This window comes from Naegleria lovaniensis, assembly GCF_003324165.1.
Source record: "Naegleria lovaniensis strain ATCC 30569 chromosome Unknown tig018, whole genome shotgun sequence".
NCBI classification, from domain to species: domain Eukaryota; phylum Heterolobosea; class Eutetramitea; order Acrasida; family Naegleriidae; genus Naegleria; species Naegleria lovaniensis.
The window spans coordinates 119732-134856 of record NW_025407839.1 but is presented as its reverse complement, the minus strand read 5'-3'; the positions used below and the strand labels follow the sequence as shown (position 1 = coordinate 134856).

The following is a 15125-nucleotide window of genomic DNA, read 5'->3' as shown; positions in this document are numbered from 1 at the left end:
AATGCCCTTCAACACATCAGCATGACAAATGTAGAGGGCTCATGTCGGCAAAGAGTGAGAACTTTTTCTTTGGACAATGGAATGGACGGATTGGTTCGCGTATCTGACGAGCTCGTGTCAGCAACAACACCTGTAGAATCCAACAACAATCCCTCAAAATTTGGACCACAGTGCCTTGCTTGCCATGTTGTAAACACGCACAAATCACAAATGATGCATGCAAGTCTTGAGCAAGCTCAAATGTTTGCCCTTCATTTTCAAGAATATCACCTCTGCAAATCCCTTTTCCACAACAGCTTTCAATACTGCGGACGATTTTGGATCTTTGAGAATTCGATCAAAATGATTCAAAAGAATATAAACCATTCCTTCAAGCTCACTTCGATCCACGCTCTCACTCTTAAACACATTTTGCACAATCACAGATCCATGAGCATGTTGAATCATGGAGAGAACATGAGAAGTCACTGCATTCGAAAGTTCTTTTCGTAAATTGGTAACTTTGAGTACTCGTTTGAACCATTCATCCACAACAAAAAACGATGTAGCATTCTTGGAGAGCTCCAGAATATTATTCTTCACTGCACTGGACAGGATCATCAATTCTTCACTTCTCTCAATCATTTGAAATAACTGTTTTAAAAACATGCTGCCATGAGTGGTACTCGAAATTTCAACAAGATGGGTGCTGATTCCTTCCAACACTTGTCGTCGTTCAATGTGATAGATTTTGGAAAAGTTTTCCTCAATGATGAAATTGCTGAACTTGTCACAAGCAAAAATCTTAATATCTGGTAGGAGTATGGTTGTAAAAAAATGTCGTACTACAGAAGTTGTTGACGTTTTCAATAAATGTCTCGCCACAATACAGCCCTCGCTGGTTTGGCACAGATATTTAAAATCTTGAGAAAGTAGGTCAATAAATCGAATACGTTCATCTGCGTTCATGTGATTAATACAATTCTGTACAAGATAGTTTCCATTCTGGTCAGTCGTCAATGTTGCATAAAGTGGCTCTATCAGTTTAAAATATTCTTGTTTCAAGGAAGGATCATGCAAATTGTTGACCAATGTTTCTAAAATAAACGTTCCCCCTGCACTTTTTGTTAATTCCACAATTGTGTTTCCTTGGAGGAGATTTAGTAATTTTTTCATCTCTAATAAATTAAATCCAGGAATGAAGGAGTTCACAGTCGCACCTGAAAATCGTCCACTACACATTTCGATAAAATTCTGTGAAAATAAGCACTTGTCAATGAGGAAACTTTTTTCTTCTGGTCCTGCACAATTGAAAATTTTTGTCAACATTGTGTGAGCGAGTTGTTTTTTTGTTGCTGGAATCAATAAATTCTGTTCATCAAGAAAGTGAATAATGTCTTTGATGTCTTCTTTGGAAAAAATGTCAAGCCTTTTTGAAATTGTGGCTATAGCCTCTTGGTCATCCATTTTGTTTAACAGAAAATCCTTTGTTTCGGAAAGAAGTGTCTCTTTTTGTAGTTTGTTGTCTACACTAAATAATGTAGAGAAAAGAACACTTTTGTATTGTTCGTTCATTTCATTGGTTGTTGACTTTTTTTGTTGATGATCTTGCTTGGAAAGTGTTTGTACCTTTCTTTCTTTTTTCGAATTAGAGTTAGGAGTGGTGGTGGCAGAGGTGGTTGTGCTAGGCTTTTTAATATTCGAATTGTTTGTTTTGCTAGAAGCCATAGTCGTCAATTGCTTGTTCATACTCATTGAAAAACATTTTTCGGTCGATAACGATGAGGAAGACGAAAATCCCGAGCACACCTGTTTTCCAAAATTATGAACATTTAGAAATGTTGTGTGATGAGATAACAACAACAACATGGAGGAAGACCTTCTCATCGTTAACGATGATACATGAAGACTTTTTAAGAGAATTTTGTGGTCCGAAGAGCATCGGAGTGAGTATTGTTGTGCAGGACATTTGTTGAACCCAGACATAGCACCCTCAACAGCAGCTCTTCCATAATTGAATGTGGATGATAATTGTTTCATTTTTTTTCTTGAGGTTGTTCCAATCAAAACGGATGCTTTTGATTACCTTTCAATTAGAGAATAAGAGAGTGAATTATGTTTTTTGAAAGGTGTTTTTGTTCATTGTTAAGGATTTTACAGTAAGGATCTCTTTGAGCTGGTTGGAACTTTGCATTTCGGAATGAGTGTTTCATTCTAGAGTCGCCACAATTTTATTCTTTTTTGTGCAACGCGCCAACTCACATCATCATGATTCTCCCATGATTCAACCATCCGTCCACACTGATGGGATGAATATGGTCGGATAAACAACAACGACTTCCTGTCGTTGTTATTGTCAATTCGGTTGTCCACAAAAAATATTGCGACGATACAACATCAAGAACTCTCGCTTGTGCATCCCATTGAGAACTTGCTTTGTTGCTCTTTTCACGATTGAACAGAAGTGTTGAAACAGTGATAAACTTATTTTGGACGCCGCTTTTTATTCTGTACCACCTACACTGCTGTAACCTCGCATCATCTTCACGAAAAACTTTGCGTAATAGTGTTGCAGAGAGAAATTTATTGTTTTGAAACAACAACAACAACAAATATTGAGAATTTATTGAACGGGTTGAGCCGAACCTCATCATTTATTATTTTCTTGATTTGGAAATTTTTAACTACGGAAATGATATCATCAACCGAACCTCATAATGATGGACATAATGATGGAAGCGAAGAACCATTGACTCCTTCATCATCAAGATCATTGGATTTCATTCCTCATGCTCCCTTCAAATATCACTTCTTTTTGAAAGGAACAGAAATTTCGAAAGCCATCCTTGAAGGCATTGAAGAGATGGAGGAATTTGAAGAATTGAAAGACATTTTGCACTTGTTCCAAAATGATCCATCCAAGAAGAGATTTGGCTTTCCTGGTCTTGAGGTTGCCATTGATAACTTTACGGAATACATTCGCAATAGAAATGAGGGAGAAATTTCAAAGAATTTTGACTTTTATCGGGATTTACTTCCAAAAATCGCGTTCTATGCATTGGAGGTGCCTGAAAGTGAATTGATTGAGAAGCTTCCTCTCATGGAAATGAATCAGTCCGTCTCTCTCTCAATTCCACCAAAATATGTGAGATGTATTCTAGCGAATGCGTTCTTTTTGAACATTTCTTCGGAAATTCACAATCACTTCCAAAAGGAAAAGGAAAAAGATTATGGTGTTTTGGATTTTAATAGATTGTATGTTTGTCGTTTGGACGAAGCTGTTGAAAGAATTATTTGTCAGCTCAGCTATTTCTATCAACAAGCGATTGATGGAGACAAGTTATGCAATCAGCGAGAAGATATCATCTTTACCCGATACAATCTGCTTCCAGAAGATGAACCCAATTGGTTGGAAATGAAAAATATTGACTTTTCTGATGAGGATGCCACAAAGAACATGGTTCGGGTGCACAGCGGTCGTATGGAAGATGTTCCATGCCGTGGATTTGTTGACTTTGCCAACCGATTCATTCATATTGGTTCCATTATTCCATCCCTTACTCAAGAAGAAGGTATGTGACAAGATTTAATATTTCATGAAAAACTTATCAACATATTCAAAACACACCTATTGCTGTCTTTACATACATGATATTTATACAAATGTTTTACACACATCCAGTTCTGTTCAGCTGCTGTCCTGAAAGCTTTTTGACTCTTCTCATTTGTGAGTCTCTTTCCGACTCGGAAATTATCATTATGAAAAATATTGTTCGTTACAGTGAGTATACAGGATACCTGAACACATTTAAATTTACAGGTCTTTTTGAGCCACGAGGTCACACCATTGATATTATCATTATGGATGCCATTCCTAAAAGACACTTCCAACCTGAAATGATCAAACGTGACCTCAATAAGGCCTACTTGGGATTTAAGAACATGAATAATACAGATATAACTACCGGTAATTGGGGATGCGGTGCATTTGGTGGTGACATCACCTTGAAATTAACTCAACAGTGCTGTGCAGCCAGAGTGACCAACTCTGTTCTCCACTATTCAACATTCAAGAATGAAGACTTGAAGAAAGAGATGGAGGATATCCTACACCTATTTGCTATCACCAAAATTTCCATCAGCGAACTATATTACATTATGATCACTTACCACGAGTATAGAGCTCTCAATTCCAAAGCTCAATTTAAGGATTACCTCCTTCAGGAATTAGAGAGAAAGAGGCTCGAACAGTCCCAACAATAAAGTCATCAGCTTTTGTTGTGGATCTTTGAGAGACAGTGAACTTTTGAGCAAGGTGCATCATCAACCCCTCTGTCATGAGAACCAAACACCTATCTCGTGGTGGGTTATCTCCCAGGCCCACATCGCCTGCACAGAAACATTAATCCATTTTTGAATTTTGTGCTTTCCATCCTCGTAATTTTATTTCGTTTCATTCAAAAAAAGAAGAGCCATTTTCTTCCGTGTATCTACCTTTGTGTTTCCTCTCTCTCATCATCAGCCCCAAAACCTTTGCAAATGATGAACAAAGGATACGCCCTCGAGGTTGCAAATTATATTAATGCCGACATTTTGCTCAACAACCTCCACAATACAATTGCGAATAAGGGAAGCCCTATTAGCGCTGGCAGCTACAAGTACATGCTCTCAACACTGGGAAAGGAGATTAAAAGTAAATACGAGAATTTTACGAGAGTATTGGAGAGTGATCAAGCCGTTCTTGGAGATAATTTGAGAAGAGTGCCTCAAATTGAATTATTCACTGCTCGGGATAAGAACATACAAGATAAGGAAGTATTGATCATGAAGGTCGGGCATAAAGTAGTGGACCAGCTCACCATTCCCTATGAGAAGAACCCAGTGGATAATCAAGAAAAGTGTTTCAAGAACGTTCAACTCGTTCAATCGTTCCATCAAGAGAACATTATTCAACCTGAGAGAGTGATTCCGGAGAGTGATGGCCATGCAACGTATCTCGTGTTTTCCGAGGCTGATATGCGTAAGTAATATTTGGGAGATAGTGTTGTTTGAAACACAGTTTCTTAATGTTGGCCATCGATACACATCATCAATGAACGAAAATGGATTTTCGAACTGTAATTCCAACCATCATGACATCATTACTGGATAAAACAATGCTGAATGAAACTCACTCATGGTCAATATTGAATATTTCCCTTCATGCAACAGAACTCTCACTCGTCGATGCGATCCTCGATGGAATGCTTAATAATGAACAGCGAAAATATGTATTTTTCCAATTGGTTTGTGCCTTGAATGAGCTTCATAAGGCTGGTTTGGTTCATCAAACCCTACATAGATTTTGTGTGGATCCGCACGTCATTGTGGTCGGAAATGGATGTAAAGTTGGTTTAATTGATTTAACAGGAGTCACTGGTTATACAAAAGATGACTCTGTATATAGTTGGATGCCAACTCCAAGAAGACGCTCTGAGGGAGGAGTGTCTTCGCCAAAGTCTGCCGATCATAGAAATGCATCCATATTCGAAAGTCCCAAATCACCAAGAGCACCTACTTCACCTCGTACCCCAAGAAGAAGTTTGGGAAATATGAGCTCAACTCTGAACTTTAGTCCTCTCAAAACTTATTCCAGAGACTATGTGTTTGCCAGCAAGAATGAAAGAATTTTCAGAGACGTCACCGGAGGCGATAATAGTGGACAAGTTAACAATATTTGGACTCTGGGCACAATATTCGCATTTCTTCTACGAGGAATTCCCATTTTCAAAGGATCAACATCATCTGAGGTTTGGGAAAGTATTATTAACTTGTTTGGAAGACCAACCTCATCTGATTGGTGTTCCCAGCAACGTAATGTAAAAGCATTTGTAGATCAATTAATTCAAGACAAGGGTTTTGACGTCTCTCAAGATAGACATTTGGATTACGTGTTTGGAGCATGTACCAAGGACGAGATTGATCTTCTGAGAGGAATGCTGTGTATTAATCAAGAGAAACGACTGACCGCTGAACAAATTTTACAACATCCATACTTTGACGAGTTCAGACAATTCATACCTACTGGAAGTCTCTTAAACAACTTCTCTCAGAGTGTGGAAGATGAAAACGAATGTGAGAGTGCTCTTGTAGTCGCTGGATGCAATTTCAACCACCAAACTGGAATGCAACATTGTCAATTACATCCCACTCTTGGATTTTTGGATGACATCAATTCAGTTTTCGAAACAGTTCCATCTATTCAAAAGGTCTGTTGCACCTCCTCTACCAGCATGTTATTAAGCAAGGAGGGAAGAGTTTTCATTTTAGGAGGCCCACAAAGTGCATGCTTGACTGAATTGGACTTGGACAGCGTTGTAGACATTGATTGTAATGGCAACGAAGATGAATGTCACTACTTGATGTTGAAAAGTGACGGAAAGTTGTATGTCTATGGATCCAATAGTCATGGTCAACTTGCATTAGGACATACCAATCCCATAACTCTAATATCAGCAGCCAAATGGGAAGAAGTCGAAACTCCAATTTCCAAAATTGCGGCAGGTGGTAAGCACACCATTGCTATCCACGAGGGAGAGTTGTACGCATGTGGATCTAATGTACATAAGCAGTGTGGTATTGATGATCACAGAGAAGTTATTCCATTACTAACCAAGGTCGCAACATTTAGTGATGAAGTGCTCAAAGATGTCAAGTGTGGAGACCACCACACTATCATCTTGACACACTCAGGAAGAGTATTTACATGTGGAGATAATAGATTTGGGCAGTAAGTAGATTGAAGTAGTATCATTTCGAATTATTCTAAATGAACAAATCCAATTCAATCCAATTTCTGGTGGAAACGGCTATTCAATATAATTTTACTCCTGATTCATGCATAGATGTGGTTTTGAGAGAGTCAAGAGAGTTTGTGTTCCTTCTGAGTTACCATCCATGCTATTTAACAGATATCCGGTCGCTCAAATAGCTGCAGGAGCCAATCATTCTCTATTTGTGACATCTCAATTCTTCCTTTACTGTGTTGGTCAAGCATCTAAGGGTCAACTAGGAATTAAAACAGAAGAACAAGCTGTATTCTTACCCTCAAAAATCAATTTCCAACCTCAAACCAACGACTATGAAATACATCCATTTTGCAGAAGAGAAATCATGCAGGCATTTGCCAAATTTGATCATTCGTTCTTTGTGACAAACGATAACCGAATCTTTGTGTGCGGAGACAACTCGTATCAGGAGCTTGTGAGCTGGCCATATCAACAAGGCTTTTATTTCTTCAATGAAATTCCAAAGTTTGTAGACGTGCCTGTTGAGATTATGAACATTTCATGCCCTAACTTTGATAACACCAAATTACAAATGGATGTTCAGTCGGCCAGTTTTGGAGAGCATCATTTGTTTGTTTGCATGCAAAAGAAATGTGTAGAATAATAAAGTTTGAAGTTCCGTCGTTCAGGTTCGAAGTTTTTATTGGTGAAAATCGTCCTTTCTCCCAGCAAAACCTTTTGCAAAAAGAGTCCTAAGCTTCTAGCCTCAAGAGAGTGTGTAGCTATTAATGTGTGGGAGTTGTTGGTGCATGGTTGACAGTGTTGCTGTTGTTGTTGTTTTGAGCAAGAGAGATTGAAATATTGAAACGACCAATTTGTTGCTCAATAGCATGGCCGTTGTTCATGTCAGTCAAATTAAATACGAATTGCTGAACATTTTGAATTCTAGGAGGAGTCACTCCTTGGCGTTGATGTACCATTGCATTAATTCTATCGAAAATATCAAAATCATCATTATTTGCGTCACCTCCTCCAGTTCCCAAAATATCTCTCAGTATTGGATGATGATTGATAATGTAACTATATTCATAAGTATTCCACAAATAAAGCATCTTTCTAGCTATAATTGAGAAAAGAGCAGAAAAAGCAAGGTAAGAATATCCATGTGGATGTCTAAAGTAATAGATAAAATATGTGGCACAATAAAAGTGCAAAACCCATGGAAATACTGCTTTGCTAAATCTTGTGTTACAAACATTGTTCATGAATATTTGAGAAAGCCAAATGAGACAAAATATTAATAAACTAGCTTTCTGATCTCCAGAAAAGAAATTATCAATAAAGTGAATAACTCCCAATAACACTGGCACAAACATTAAATTTTGGAATAAGTGAACCATGAATGAACGGGCCATACGTTGTACAGAAAATACGTTCATCTGTAAGTCGACAATCATGTTCAAAATGTTCATTTGAGTGCTCCTCACCAAATAGTATACTAGAACAAATACCATCAGATAGACTATTAATGGAGCAATTTTTAAAAGACCTCTCGAAATGGCTATGAATTAAGACAATGTAAGTTTTGAAATAATTTCACAAAAGTAATTGTGTTGTAATGACTCGACATTTCACATAAATTTGTATTTGATAACATACCATCAACTTCCGTTTGTCCGTATTTCAAATAATAAATTTCATCGTATTGTCTGGAATATAATACTCCACTATTGATCGTATAGTTGTGATTGAAATCGTAATTATATTGCACAAATGTGTTCAGTATGGTAGTGTCATAACCAATTAAGAAGGAGAGAAGATATGGAAATGTCCCTCCCAATATATCACTATATGTGTTGAATTTGAAATTGTGTTAAAAAATGATAATATATGTGTTGAAATGATTTGCAATTATGTCACCAAAAATGATAATTACAATTTTGAATAATGAATAGACATTTTTCGAAAAAAAAACTTACAAGCAAGAGTCATTCCAATCAATAGTGATGGTATAGGATGGAATAGATAAAGTTTGCTTTGTCTCTCTTGAAATATAAAATAAACCCTTCTCGTCGTGTAGACAAATAATCTTGTGTCATTGAAAATATCACTAAAGAGAGGAGAATGTTGATACTTGAAGAGTAGCCAAGATTTGATAGCATCCATTGTATAATCAAGAGAGAATGTCAAGTCGTCTGAATTGTTTTCTCCTGTCTCTACTGTTGAAGAAGTATCAACGTCAATATTTGTGGTGGTGCTTTGTAGAGCAGGTTGAGATGAGTCTTGTTTGATGTTTTCTGTAGAGTAAGGTTCACTTTGAGTTGTCTCTTGGTGCATGGATGATGTAGAATCTTCTTGCGCGTTCGGAGGTGATTGTGGTGTGGTATCGCTTGGATGACGAGCTGATAAAGTACTATCACTCGAGAAAGTTTGTGACTTGTTCTTTTTTAGAGTCAATTCTCGTTCCCATTCTTTCATCATCTTGTCTATTGGGCCTTCAATATACATCCTTAAAAGAAATGAATGAACTGAAGCAGCAGTGAGAGCATCTGTTCTGTTTTCATATCTTTTTACGAGTTCATCTCGATACTTTTCCATAATTCTATGCTCTAAACATGTGACACGAGGTTTTACAGAAAATGGACGAATAAATAAATCGAGTACAGTATTTCCAAAAGGTTGAAAACTTTTTGGACGAGCTCAATGTAATTGATATCCTCTTTTGATTCGGGCTGTTGCTCATTCGGTAACACAGCGGGTTGAGTTTTTTCACCATTAGTAGTCTCTAAATTATCTAATAATGTGTGAGCAGAATGGTCGTTGTCTTTTGTTGGATCATGAGGTATTGAGTCCTGGCTGTCATGTGTTTGTTGAACGGAAGCAGGTTGTGACGTTGTTGAGAGTGTGAAATTTTCTTCAATTTTTCCAGTCTCGCTAACAACTACGTTATGATCATTCGCCAATGTATTGTTAATGTGAATGTCTTTTTGGGTTGCAGAAGAATTTTCCAGAGATACGTCAGACAATAATTGTGCCTGTCCAGTTTTGAAAAAATTGTTGTGGCCATCATCGTAGTACTGATAAATACCGCCAGCGCTGGAATTAAATCCATGAAAGTCAATTCCAAAAAGTGCTGTTCTTAATAAGGGCGAGAAATGTTTGGTCAAATTTTGAGCCTCTTGAGACGAAAAAATTTTCATCAATTTGATTTGCTGTACATGATTTGTTACAATTTCTGATTTGGTCAATGTTGACATCATTAATGATTGTTGTGATGGATTCCCTAAAAAACGCGGTGATATGTAAAAAGCAGCATGTAGCAATACAAGAGAAACAAAAAAAAGCATTCCGATATAGTAACAAAGCTCTTCCAAATATCTTGTTACAAATGGTGATGCTCTGAAAACAAATCTGATAATATTGAGTGCAATTGCTTGTGCATGCGTCTCACCTCTTGATTTTGGAAAAAGTCATTATTGAAAATTGTTGATGTATTTGTTGGTGTTTGGAAAGAAGGTGCATGGGATTGCGTAGAAGTGGAGGAAGCTGCTGGAGTGGACGCAGTAAAATCAAGTCGGTTTGTTTGTCTCCTAGTGGTGGTTGTGTTTCTATCATTGATATTATAATGATCATGATCACTATTATTAATACTATTCCTATTGTTATTCAGAGGATGATTGGTAATTGTGCTACTATTCTCATTGGACATTGTAGAAGAAGAGTAGTCCGAAAGCTCTCGGCCGTAGTAATCAGATCTATTATCATGATGATCATCATGGTGATCACTATTATTATGATCCAATGGTGATTGATAGACGTTAGAAATTGCTGATAGTGGTGTTGTAGGTTGTAAAGAAGATGACGCTGTTGTTGGAGTCAGCTCAGAGGCTCCGAGCGTGGAATCAATCTCTTCATTGTTGTTCGGCATTTTTCTTTGAAGCCTTTTTCATTGTCAAAGTAAAAACCTGTGAATTGAAGTCTTGTTCAGTATCTCAAAAGTGATATTTGTTCTCGATTCTCCATTGATCTCACTTGTTGTATGTGGTCACTTACTCAAGGTTGGTGATGAAAATTCAAAGGTTATGTTGAACTTGCAAAATGTGATACCGAAACTTTCATTGTAAAATCTCAAAAATCAAGTTGACTGCCAACATTTTGAAAAAATCGTTGAAAAAAAATACATACTCGATATGTCTCACAGAAAATTCGAAGCACCAAGACACGGTTCACTTGCTTTCTTGCCAAGAAAGAAGGCCAGAAGAGAACGTGGTAGAATCAAGGCCTACCCAAAGGATGACCAAAGCAAGAAGTCCCACATGACTGCTTTCTTGGGTTACAAGGCTGGTATGACTCACATTGTCAGAGAAGTTAACAAGCCAGGTTCCAAGTTGCACAAGAAGGAATGTCTCGATGCAGTTACTATTGTTGAAGCTCCACCAATGGTTGTTGTCGGTGTTGTTGGTTACAAGCAAACTCCAACTGGTTTGAAGTCCATTGGTACTGTCTGGGCTAAGAACATTGGTAACGAATTCAGAAGAGTCTTCTACAAGGACTGGTGCCGCTCGAAGAAGAGAGCATTCACCAAGCTCACCAAGTCATACTTGGAAGGAGCTGCTCAAGAAAAGAGAACTCAAACTTTGGAGAGCTTTAAGAAGAATGCTGATGTCATTAGAGTTGTTGCTCACACTCAACCATCCAAGGTCAAGTCCATTAATAACAAGAAGGCCCACGTTGCTGAAATTCAAATCAACGGTGGTAACATTGATGAAAAGATTAAGTTTGCTTTGGCTAACCTTGAAAAGCTTGTTCCAGTTGATGCTGTCTTTGCCAAGGACGAACCAATTGATGTGATTGCTGTATCCAAGGGTAAGGGTACCAAGGGTGTCGTTTCTAGATGGGGTGTCAGACGTTTGCCAAGAAAGACCCACAGAGGTTTGAGAAAGGTTGCTTGTATTGGTGCTTGGCATCCAGCTAGAGTTTCATTCTCTGTTGCCAGAGCTGGTCAAAAGGGTTTCTTCCACAGAGTTCATCAAAACAAGAAGATTTACAGACTTGGAAAGTCTCTCCTCACTGAAGAAGGAAAGAAGTCTGCCATGACTGACTTTGACTTGACTGAGAAGGATATCAACCCAATGGGAGGTTTCGTTAACTATGGTGTTGTTGAAAACGATTGGGTCATGATTAAGGGTAACGTTCAAGGTCCTGCCAGAAGAGTTGTCACCTTGAGAAAGACTTTGATTCCAGAAAACAGATGGAACAGATCCATGAAGGAAGAAATTACCCTCAAGTTCATTGATACCACCTCCAAGATTGGTAAGGGTAAATTCCAAACCACCGCCGAGAAGAACAAGTTCTTGGGTCCAAGAAAGAAGCAATTAGAGCAAAAGAGACTTGAAGATGAGAAGAAGCTCCAAGCTTTGAAGGAAAAGAGAAAGGCTGAGACCAAGTAAATTGGTTGATGTGGTCAATAACCAGGACTGATTTAATAAAATTAACATGACAACTTGATTCCTGAACTTTAGACTTTTGCATTTTGTTTCAAGCTCAAATGGGTGTTCAAGCCAGTTTTAAATCTCTTAATGTTAAAACTCAGTTAATGGCAATACTTGAAACACGGCCTTACTTGAAAACATACACTCGCCTATTCCATTAATCACATACCAACAATTCTCCACTCCACTCATTCAAACACAATCCAAAAGTGCATTTAAATTCATTCGATGGTCCTTCTCCAAATTTTCCAAAAGTTTTCACAAGCTTTCCAGTATGAAGAGAATAAACTTTCATTCTGTGATGATAACTATCACTCACAACGACATGCTTTTCTGTTGTCATTGGATTACCAACTTTATCCACTACAAGTGAAAATGGATGAATGGGACCATAATCATCGTCGTCTGGTAATCGTTCTTCTTCAAATCGAATGGATGAACGAATCCAAGAAGAGTTCATGAATTGGAGATTGGAGGAATTTGAATGGTCATGTAGAGACTGAGTCAAGATTTGAATTCCATCCTGATCGCTACTCACGACAAGAGTCAGATTCTGAAAAGAATTCTTCGCGTCATGTGAAATCAACAAGTCCACAGCATGAGGTCTTGAAATTTCAATTCGACTCAACTTTTCTCCGTTCATGATATTTAACATTGAATACAATCGTCAAACATGTCACATACAAACACGTGACCAATTTCCATCGAAACTTGAATTCCTCTTGGAAATTTAAAATCATTGGATTGCCATATATAGTTTGGGCTAGAATTCTCATTTCCATCCAAGGCATCATGTTGTGAAAATGTTCTTGTTTCAACATGAACGTGCTCATTATTTAGCACTGATTTTGCATGACGTGTCAGTAATCTTCTCAAATCAAACATTCGAATTCTTCCTCTTCCAACATCCATTATTAAGGCATCTTCCAAATCTCTCGAATGAAATTTCCCTGACTTTTCCATTCTTGTCGTATACGACTCGGCAATACATAAAAATTTTGGATTATGCAATTGCATTCGCAATGTCGATCGATATTGTTTCGAATTTAATTCAAATACATGAATCGATCGATCCAAATAATCACTAATCAAAATACAATGAAGAGAATATGAAATTTTCACATCATAGGGAGATTGAAAGGAGATGGAACTTGTTGAGTTTGAAGGTATGGTGTTGGTGTTGGTATTCGTTGAGTTCGAAGAATTCCAACACGTGTGGTTGTGTGAAGAATTGAAATTTCCATGAAAGGAATGAACATGATGGAAATGACATGAAAAAGAGGTACCATTGAGAAGGCGACTCAATGATGGAGGGCATGAAGGAGTATGAGGAGACATTTTGAATCGAAGTAATTGGTAACACCAAGGTTGAAAAGAATCACGATGGAAAGGAGTTTGAGAATTGTTAACATGATCGAATAATGGTTGGAAAGAATCATGATGAGGAATGATCAAATCCCAGAGTTGAATTTTGACAAGTTGGTTGGTAGGATGATGATCGCTACAAGTTCGAACGAGTTGAGGTTTTAGATTTGATTTCGATCGTTCTTGTTGTTGCTGTTCGAAATGCAGAGAAGGATGAAGAGAAACGTTGTTGGATGGAGTCATTTTGTGGAGTGTGCTTGTGTGTGAATCTATTCATTGCAACTTGAATGATTTCGAGATACCTCAGGTGTTCCATGATTCATTGGATTCTCTATGGCAAATTAAGAAATGTTCTTAAAATGGAAATTGAAAAATATCGTTCATGGATCACCTGGAATTTCAATAAACAACAACAACAACAGACATACAATGGACTATTTGTATTCTTCATCCACTCTACAATCATCTGATGATTTATTATTTTTATGTAGACACTTCTTGCAAATAATCTTGTCTCGATTTGACATTCTTTCTGAAAATGAAAAACCATACAGCAAACAAACAACCCGCTCCAACACTAGTGACCAATTGAAACAATACCAAACGACTGGCACTGAATTTGAAAATATCTGTCAAGATCACTCCGTATGTAAAGACGGCAATTAAATCTGAAATGTTTAAAAAGAATCCCATATCTAAGGCCATGGCTCTTCCTAGAAAGTCATTGGGACACACCATTTGTAAATGAGTGATGGAATAGCTCCAGAGATTTCCTGTTGAAATTCCTAAAATTAAATGTGAAAGACAAATTCCAGCAAATCCAAGAACTCGTGTATCCTCTTCTACTGCAAATATAATTGAAACGTAATACAATGAAAAACAAACTGGGAATAAGAAGACAGCACACATGAGAATGGCTCTCAGTGTACGTGTGGTATAAGTTTTTGGAAGAAGTCTTTCAACAATGACTGGAAATAGACCACTCCCAATTCCTGCCCACATTTTGGCAACACCAAAATATATTCCTCCCATTCTCTTATCGTTCTTGGCCAATACTTGATAAACGAGATGAATTAAAATAATTTCACAACCAAACCAGAAAAATCCAGCAAATGCCTTGACCATGGTGGATGTGAAAATTAAAGGATTCTTTGAAAAGAAGACAATTCCAGTAAATAGTTCAATAAAATACTTTTTCATCTCGATGAATAGCAGAATTAGAGAGTTGCGTGATTTTCTAGAATGGGAAGTGGTAGATTGTGCATCGGATATTGTCATGATTGGAGAATCATCGAGATGATTGGAGTGTTGTTGTTCATGATTGAGCATGGTCTTTTGTTCCTCTTTTTTTAGATCTTTCATTTCCATATTTGGTGAAGATTCTGTATTCACATCGTCATAGTGGTCTAACATTCCTGTCGAGGAGTGAATCACAGAGTGCTGATCTATTACTGGTTCTCTCATCTCGTTGGTTGAAGGAGAAGCTGATGACGAGCTCTCTAATACTACTGGTGATGGATGT

General features: G+C 37.6%; 8 protein-coding genes across 8 annotated transcripts; 3 read left to right on the top strand and 5 right to left on the bottom strand.

Moving 5' to 3' along the window:
- Positions 1-204: 204 nt before the first annotated feature.
- On the bottom strand, positions 205-2019 carry C9374_002940 (uncharacterized protein; the record flags this gene model as incomplete). Its single annotated transcript, XM_044692413.1, has 1 exon — positions 205-2019. The coding sequence occupies one exon, from the start codon at positions 2017-2019 to the stop codon at positions 205-207; it is 1815 nt and encodes a 604-aa protein (XP_044549784.1).
- A 652-nt stretch (positions 2020-2671) lies between these two features.
- C9374_002939 (uncharacterized protein) lies at positions 2672-4242 on the top strand (the record flags this gene model as incomplete). Its single annotated transcript, XM_044692411.1, has 2 exons — positions 2672-3551; positions 3662-4242. The coding sequence occupies 2 exons, from the start codon at positions 2672-2674 to the stop codon at positions 4240-4242; spliced, it is 1461 nt and encodes a 486-aa protein (XP_044549783.1).
- A 276-nt stretch (positions 4243-4518) lies between these two features.
- Positions 4519-7410, top strand: C9374_002938 (uncharacterized protein; the record flags this gene model as incomplete). The annotated part of the gene is made up of 3 exons (XM_044692410.1): positions 4519-4999; positions 5191-6748; positions 6864-7410. The coding sequence occupies 3 exons, from the start codon at positions 4519-4521 to the stop codon at positions 7408-7410; spliced, it is 2586 nt and encodes an 861-aa protein (XP_044549782.1).
- A 121-nt stretch (positions 7411-7531) lies between these two features.
- C9374_002937 (uncharacterized protein) lies at positions 7532-10006 on the bottom strand (the record flags this gene model as incomplete). Its single annotated transcript, XM_044692409.1, has 5 exons — positions 7532-8307; positions 8406-8593; positions 8726-8781; positions 8829-9432; positions 9498-10006. 5 exons carry the CDS (start codon positions 10004-10006, stop codon positions 7532-7534), a joined length of 2133 nt encoding a protein of 710 aa, XP_044549781.1.
- Positions 10007-10128: 122 nt separating this feature from the next.
- On the bottom strand, positions 10129-10674 carry C9374_002936 (uncharacterized protein; the record flags this gene model as incomplete). The annotated part of the gene is made up of 1 exon (XM_044692408.1): positions 10129-10674. One exon carries the CDS (start codon positions 10672-10674, stop codon positions 10129-10131), a length of 546 nt encoding a protein of 181 aa, XP_044549780.1.
- Positions 10675-10936: 262 nt separating this feature from the next.
- Positions 10937-12196, top strand: C9374_002935 (uncharacterized protein; the record flags this gene model as incomplete). Its single annotated transcript, XM_044692407.1, has 1 exon — positions 10937-12196. The coding sequence occupies one exon, from the start codon at positions 10937-10939 to the stop codon at positions 12194-12196; it is 1260 nt and encodes a 419-aa protein (XP_044549779.1).
- Positions 12197-12395: 199 nt separating this feature from the next.
- Positions 12396-13846, bottom strand: C9374_002934 (uncharacterized protein; the record flags this gene model as incomplete). Its single annotated transcript, XM_044692406.1, has 2 exons — positions 12396-12866; positions 12923-13846. 2 exons carry the CDS (start codon positions 13844-13846, stop codon positions 12396-12398), a joined length of 1395 nt encoding a protein of 464 aa, XP_044549778.1.
- Positions 13847-14086: 240 nt separating this feature from the next.
- Positions 14087-15067, bottom strand: C9374_002933 (uncharacterized protein; the record flags this gene model as incomplete). Its single annotated transcript, XM_044692405.1, has 1 exon — positions 14087-15067. The coding sequence occupies one exon, from the start codon at positions 15065-15067 to the stop codon at positions 14087-14089; it is 981 nt and encodes a 326-aa protein (XP_044549777.1).
- Positions 15068-15125: the final 58 nt, after the last annotated feature.